Source organism: Rhinopithecus roxellana, chromosome 9 (genome assembly GCF_007565055.1).
Source record: "Rhinopithecus roxellana isolate Shanxi Qingling chromosome 9, ASM756505v1, whole genome shotgun sequence".
NCBI classification, from domain to species: domain Eukaryota; kingdom Metazoa; phylum Chordata; class Mammalia; order Primates; family Cercopithecidae; genus Rhinopithecus; species Rhinopithecus roxellana.
This window is the reverse complement of record NC_044557.1, coordinates 14,937,604-14,945,171: the sequence shown is the minus strand read 5'-3', so window position 1 is coordinate 14,945,171 and position 7,568 is coordinate 14,937,604. Positions and strand designations below refer to the sequence as shown.

General features: G+C 39.6%; 1 protein-coding gene across 1 annotated transcript; it reads right to left on the bottom strand.

Moving 5' to 3' along the window:
• Positions 1-2,947: 2,947 nt before the first annotated feature.
• SNAI2 (snail family transcriptional repressor 2) lies at positions 2,948-6,717 on the bottom strand. Its single transcript, XM_010357016.2, has 3 exons — positions 6,376-6,717; positions 5,085-5,630; positions 2,948-4,178 (listed from the first exon to the last, which is right to left on the bottom strand). Exons 1-3 carry the CDS (start codon positions 6,452-6,454, stop codon positions 3,997-3,999), a joined length of 807 nt encoding a protein of 268 aa, XP_010355318.1. The 5' UTR covers positions 6,455-6,717; the 3' UTR covers positions 2,948-3,996.
• Positions 6,718-7,568: the final 851 nt, after the last annotated feature.

Below are 7,568 nucleotides of genomic sequence, written 5' to 3'. Positions count from 1 at the left end.
AATTTAGCTTGGTGTGGCTACTTGGGAGGCTGGGCAGGAGGATCGCTTAAGCCTGGGAAGTAGAGGCTACTGTGAGCTGTGTTAGCCACTGCACCTCCAACCTGGGCGAGCAAACGAAACCGTGTCTCAACCAAAAACAAAACAAACAAAACAACCTCCTCAACTCAACAGTTAGAAAGCAAGCAATCTAATTTGAAAATGAACAAAAGACATGACGAGATTTTTCACCTCAGAGGATATACAGATGACAAATTCATGAAAATATGTTAAACTAGCCATCAAGGAAGTGCCAATTAAGACCTCAGTGAGATGTTTTCACTACACATCTATTAAAACAGCTAAACAGTAAAACAGTAGTGACAACTTCAAATTTTGGTGAGAATGTGGAGAAACGAGATCTCTCATACATTGGTGTTGGGATTGTAAAGTGATATCACTACTCTGGAAGATAATTTGGCAGTTTCTTTTAAAACTAAACATACATTTAAACCATATGACTCAGCAGTTTTGTGCCTGACCATTTATCCCAGAGAGATGAAGACTTACTTCCACACGGAAACCTGAGCATAATTGTTCATAGCATCTTTATTCGTAGTAGCAAAAAACTTGAAACAACCTCAATGTCCTACAGTAAGTGAATGATTTAACAGTGGCACCATCATACCATGTAATACAACACAGCAATAAAAAGAAGGAACTATTGATATGCAACAACTTGGACAGATTTCAAAGGGCATTATGCTGAAATAGGAAATAAAGCCAGTATCAAAAGGTTATATATTATATGATTCTATTTATGTAACATTCTTGAAATGACACAATTACAGAGATTGCGATCAAATTAATGGCTGTTAAGGGTTAGGGATATTGAAGTTGGGAGAGTGGTGACTATAAATGAGTAATATGAGAGAGTTCTTTGTGATAATGGAATATTTATGTATCTTGATTATGGTATTAGGTATAGGAATCCAAATGTGATAAAATGATGCAGAGCTATACATGTACATTGTACCAATATTAGTTTACTGATTCTAATATTGTACTGTAGTTATGTTAAAATGTAAGCATTCCCAGAAGTGTACACAGGACTGGACCTCTCCTTACTATCATTCCAACTTTGTGTGAATCTCTAATTATTTCATAATAAAACTTTAAAAAATAAACGTAGTGTGGACTTAAAAAAAATTAGCTGGTCGTGGTGGCGTGCACCTGTAATCCCAGCTACTCAGGAGGCTGAGGTAGGAGAACTGCTTGAACCTGAGAGATGGAGCAGCCAGCCGAGATCACACCACCGCACTCCAGCCTGAGTGACAGAGCAAGACTCCGTCTGAAAAAAAAAAAAAAAAAAGAATATCTTAATATCTGCTGTGACTTAATTCAGACCCATGACACCTTAATGAAAATAAAATATTTTAAACATGAAATTAGAATGATGAGAATGAAGTCAAATAAATTACAAAAATATTAATACTAATTCTTCACTAAGAAATTAAACAATGAATAGACTTTTCCTCTTAGAAAGCCTGTTAGATTTTGGACACCAAGAGGCTACTTGCCTGTAGACCTACAAATGAGGAAGGGAAACAGGAGTAGATGTGATTCCTGGGATAGCCAACCAGAACATCCAAGAAGGCTTGACTCACTCACACTTCCCCTTGCCAGATGTTTCTACATGCTAGCTGGCTTGGAAACTTCTAGATAATCATTGGCAATCATTTTTATACCATATACATTTTGCTAAATTGGTACTTTTATAAGTTTAGAATGCTCCAGTCAAGCTATCAGCCATTTTTTCATATCCATAAACTGCTATTCCAAATAATTTTGCCTCTAAAAATATGTATTGCAATGTCAAAAAATTAAAGCAGAATACTAAGTTGAAGCCTTTTGTTAGTCAAATGCATCCCCTTTTATATGTTGGCTGAAAATGTAAATGTAACATACAGTGGAAGGAATGTGAACATTAAGGGAATAGTATTGGTATTTATTGTTGGTCGTTTGCTAGGGGCCTGCTACCAACATCTTTGAGATACAGGTTCTGGCATTTATTGGTATAATATTACAAAGATATGAAAAGGAAAAAAGATGATTCTCCAAGTTCTGATCAAATCTCCAGAGAGATGTGATGAACAGAAGCAAGAACTCTTCTTCTTATAAGTTTAGGAGTTTGAATTCACATATACATTTGGTTAACTTTCACAGTTCCTATGATGGTTAGGATTTTTGCATATGAGTTACTACACATGCATTTATTTAGCATATGCACATGCATATGTATATGAATGCATGGTCATGTTATAATTTCTCCAGTACACATTAGGTTTGGTTGTGGACTTGTCCAACGTGTTCAAATACCTTAAAAGGTAATTTTCACTGCTCGCTGACCTGTTCCTATCAAACATATCACTTATTTTATATATTACTAGAAGTGGGGATTTCTTTGCATGGTTTAATTTTCCAGCTCGTGTAATTTATGGTAAATCGTTTCTCCTGGTCTTTTCATGCAGTTTGTATTCTTTTCCCCTCATTTATTTCATTACATATTATTTCTTTTAAAAATCTTAAACTGCTACAGCGCCTATGTAATAATAAAAGTGATTGTAATTTTTGTTTTCATAAACTTAATAAAGTCAACATAAAAAATGTTGGAAAGTATTTTTAAGTATTAGTAATGCAACTATTTTTGCACTCGGAAAGTGTGATTTTTGTTAAAGTGGTACACTAACAGACGACCATCTTGTCTTTTCTGAATGTGACACTACTATCTTAAGAGTATAAATAGTACTAGCGGCTCACTTTATTATAATCTAACACACAAAATAACACTTCAGATGCATAATAAGCACTATTCTGTTTTTCTTATTAGCAAACAATTCTTTGTACAGGGGTTTGGTACTAATCACGAAGAAGTAAAGTCTCTGAAAATAGTATACAAACAAGGTATTTCAAATCAAAACTGTTTATTGTAAAAAAAACCTTGAAAATTGTTTTTTAAAAAAGAAACATTGATTTCACAAGTCTTCAGGTTGTTTATAGACATAGCTATAGATAACATCTCAGTTTCATACAGAACTCATTCAATCATATAAAAATAAACACAAATTTACATTGACTCATCAACTATACAATTTAAAAAGGCACTTGGAAGGGGTATTGTGTTATTGCATTTGTGGTATGCATTTGAAATAGTTTAAAGTACATTAATGAATTTGTAAGAATCCTCTTTTGCACTTATTCCCATCTTTAATTAATTTTCAAAAATCATTAAAATGTTTTAAAATAGTAAGACATGGAGCATGCGCCAGGAATGTTCAAAGCTAATCTTTCCCTCCTCTCCCAAGGCACATACTGTTAATTGGCAAAAACAAAACAAAACAAAACAAAAATACTTTTAATACATTCTCCTGTGTTTTGTTCTTGTTATTTTTTTCCTCCCTTTTAAAAATACACTTTAAAGCACTATAGGTAATCCAAAAAAAGGCTTTAGTTCAACAATGGCAACCAGACATCCAACATGTAATGGAGTAAACTTGGAATACTTTTTAAGGCACCTGAGTTCTCGTCTGGCAGATCTCTTCCTATGGGAAATCCTATTACAGACTCTATTACAAAGCAATACTGTTCTTTTCAGTTGAAATGATTTGGCAGCAATGTAAATCTTCGCATCCTTTTTAGGAAGAAAAGATGCAATGTGCTTTTCATTTTATCTTTGAAGAGAAAGGTTACTGTCTTTTATTCTCTCAATCTAGCCATCAGCAAATATATAGTAATTTTAAACTTCACATGGAAAGGATTATCTTGAAACACATGAATTCCGTGCTCTTGCAGCTCTGTGTGTGTGTGTGTGTGTGTGTGTGTGCGTGTGTGCATATGTGTGTGTGTCTATACATATTATTTGGTCGGTCAGCACAGGAGAAAATGCCTTTGGACTTTATTTGTCATTTGGCTTCGGAGTGAAGAAATGCATTCTGTTCGAGTAAACATTGATTGCGTCACTCAGTGTGCTACACAGCAGCCAGATTCCTCATGTTTGTGCAGGAGAGACATTCTGGAGAAGGTTTTGGAGCAGTTTTTGCACTGGTATTTCTTTACATCAGAATGGGTCTGCAGATGAGCCCTCAGGTTTGACCTGTCTGCAAATGCTCTGTTGCAGTGAGGGCAAGAAAAAGGCTTCTCGCCTGGGGGTGGAGTGGGAGAAAAAAAGAGACAGTCAGTGTTTTTAGAGGAAACATAAAGTTAAATAATGTTAACAAAAGTCAATCACATTTTGCCCAAATAATGAGAAGTAGCAAAACCTGATTAAAATCCCTCATAATAGACACTTCAAAAAATACCTGACCTTTTAAGATAAATTTGAATATTGCATTTAAAAATCATACACAGAATATTATTACTGCTGGGAATTACGCAGAAATAATTTCCGTAGTTCTTGGACTTTCACTTCTTAAAGCTTTCTGCTTCAGCAGGTGCAGCTAATGTTGAGCACCTCCCAACATTTCCCAATATTTCCCCTTTTCCCTCTTTCTGTACTATGATTAAGGGAGTCTAAGTGCCATAATACCCTGCAGGATAATTCTGTAATAGGAATAAGAAATTAAGCAGCAAAAAATCCCCAAACAAAGCAAGAGAGGCAAAGTAAATTTAGTTTCAACTATCCAAGTCACCCACTGGTGATAGATATCGGAGCAAGAATGTAACTAACAGAAAACTATAGGAAAAGCCTTCATCTATTAACCAAATCAATTGATTAAGATAGCAACATTTGTTTTTGCTGATTACTGGGGGCAGTTTCACAGAACACACATTCAAGCACTTCTTTCCTGATTTTCTAACTGATCTTTGAGACCAAACCTTCTGAATCTACTTTCCAAAGTCTACATGCTGTTTGCAGTCCCTGGAGCAGAGGTTGTTAGCAAGAAATGGAGCACTTTGTGCCCTAACAACTTTTTGAGTAGTCAGGAAGTAGTTATCAATGACTGTCCATCATTAAAAGCACTATGTCACAACTTCATGCAAATCCAACAGCCAGTTCAGGGCTTCACTGTATCTCAGAGTAACATTCCTGCCTATGTTTTTTCTCTTACCCGTGTGAGTTCTAATGTGTCCTTGAAGCAACCAGGGTCTGGAAAACGCCTTGCCGCAGATCTTGCAAACACAAGGTAATGTGTGGGTCCGAATATGCATCTTCAGGGCGCCCAGGCTCACATATTCCTTGTCACAGTATTTACAGCTGAAAGATTTTCTAGACTGGGCATCGCAATGCAGCTGCTTATGTTTGGCCAGCCCAGAAAACGTTGAATAGGTCTTATTGCATAAATTGCACTGAAACTTTTCAGCTTCAATGGCATGGGGGTCTGAAAGCTTGGACTGTAGCCTTTCCTCTTCATCACTAATGGGGCTTTCTGAGCCACTGTGGTCCTTGGAGGAGGTGTCAGATGGAGGAGGGGGACTCACTCGCCCCAAAGATGAGGAGTATCCGGAAAGAGGAGAGAGGCCATTGGGTAGCTGGGCGTGGAATGGAGCTGCCGTAGTCCACACAGTGATGGGGCTGTATGCTCCTGAGCTGAGGATCTCTGGTTGTGGTATGACAGGCATGGAGTAACTCTCATAGAGATACGGGGAAATAATCACTGGGAAAGAAAAGGGAGGGAGAGAAGATTAAGTTAAAAAGAACTAAAAATAAATCCACACGCAAGCATACAAATACTGGAAAGATATTTAGCAACACACACGTGATTTTCTTAGGGAAAAGATAGACCCATTTAGGAGGGCATACACACTGGTAAAATGTTTCATTTCCACCCTGGCACCTACGGAGTTACTGTACTTAATGTACACATAGGCCGATAGCTGTACGGAGCTATAGGTGCTCTGAAGACAGAGTGCAGCCAAGCCAGTGCCTTCGCAGTACCCACTAAGGAGGGAGAGCCTCAACATTATTTTTAAACATTCAGAAAAGTTGTTTTCCATTTTATGTATGGGCTCTTTAGGTGTATTACGACCGTGAGTACAAAGATATGCCTGCATCAAGCCGCCTTCTAAAGGAAAGGAGACTTCGTGCATGAAAAACGCAGTAATTCAACCCTTATGTCACTCATCTTTCACATACTCATTATGCATGTATACACAGGCTTTAGCAAACACGAAGCTGCGAGATTTGAATGAAATGTTCCTTGTTAGTCAAGAATTCAAAAAGTTTTGAATTAAAACGCACCCCAAATGATCAAAAGAATGTAAGCTCCCTTTCGGGACACTGTTTAAAAGGAAAACAGTTGAACCTTTGGCTCTTTTGTAATGGCATTTGAAGGGTAATACGTAGATTCATATTTGCAACGCTCTAGATACGTAGTTCTAGATATATTTTTCTCTTTTTACCTGTGTGTGTGTCCAGTTCGCTGTAGTTTGGCTTTTTGGAGGCGTTGAAATGCTTCTTGACCAGGAAGGAGCGCGGCATCTTGCCAGCGGGTCTGGCGGGCGCCCGGCGCGGATAACGGTCCGGCGGGAGGACACGGCGGTCCCTACAGCATCGCGGCGGGCCGGGCTCGGGCAGGGGCCGCGCTCAGGTGCGGCAGGCGGACGGGCCGGCGCCTCTGAAGTCGCCCGGCTCCTTTACGAACTGAGCCCGTTTTGGTTGGGAGGGTTTTTTTTCCTCTCTTTTGCAAGAAAGATCCAATCACAGCTGAGAGGTTCAGATTTCAGCTCCTCCCTCTGGGACAGCTGTGAACAGAGGAAGAATCTGTTGTCAGACTAAATTATTCTGGTTCAAAATGGGCTGTTTTTCGAGATTTCAGTGGAGAGGAAAAAAAAGTGTTTAAATATTTTCAAGAGAGGTAACCTCCCTCGGTGAACCCCGCCCGCGATCCACGCTGTCTGGGAGCTAAAAGGGGCGCAGGAGCCGGGGTCTCTGCCCGGCCCGCCTGGCTTCCAGATGTGGGGCAGTGTCAGCGCGCGGGGACACAGTGTCCGCCAGGGGAAGGAAGGGCCGCCCTGCACCATACCAGGCCAGCCTCTGGTGTTAATGAGAGCCTATATTTGGAAGTGGCATCTGGAGAGGTTTGCCTTGCACAGGGACCAAATAATTAACTCTTGGCTTTTGAAAAAGGAAGGGGGAAGCGGGAAGACAAAGGCGTCTGTGAGCGCGAAGGACGCTCTCCTGGGACTCCGGCCTGGAGAGCGACTGCAGCCTTGCGTGCGGCGAGGGCGCTGCGCTACTCAGGGCTTCCGCGAAGCCAGGGGCAGCGCGGCCGCGTGCATATTAAGTAATCATGTCACCGTGTTAGCTATGGTGGCTTGAAAGAAATGCTTTGTAGCCCGTTAAAGGCAGGCTGATCGGAAGAACTAGAAGATTGCAAAGATAAAAAGGAACGCCGGCAGAGAAGGGGGGCAAGAGGTAAACTGTCGTTTGGAACCACGGGACATTCTCTCACTCACACTTTTGACAAGAGAGCTTATCTTTTCATGTACTACAGTGCATTTTTATGGGAAAAAGGGTGTATGTGTCTTTAGAGACAATTATTTTTATTTCAAATATTCCCCTGCTTTTATTTGGTGCTATTTTCATCAGTATA

What these genes read in the sequence shown, in the direction of transcription:
- SNAI2 (XM_010357016.2), bottom strand. Translation starts at nt 6,454, where the DNA reads ATGCCGCGCTCCTTCCTGGTCAAGAAGCATTTCAACGCCTCCAAAAAG. An exon ending in CGAACTGGACACACACACAG is followed by an intron (nt 5,631 to 6,375) that starts GTAAAAAGAGAA and finishes TTTCTTTCCCAG; the next exon opens with TGATTATTTCCCCGTATCTC. An exon ending in ACACATTAGAACTCACACGG is followed by an intron (nt 4,179 to 5,084) that starts GTAAGAGAAAAA and finishes CTCCACCCCCAG; the next exon opens with GCGAGAAGCCTTTTTCTTGC.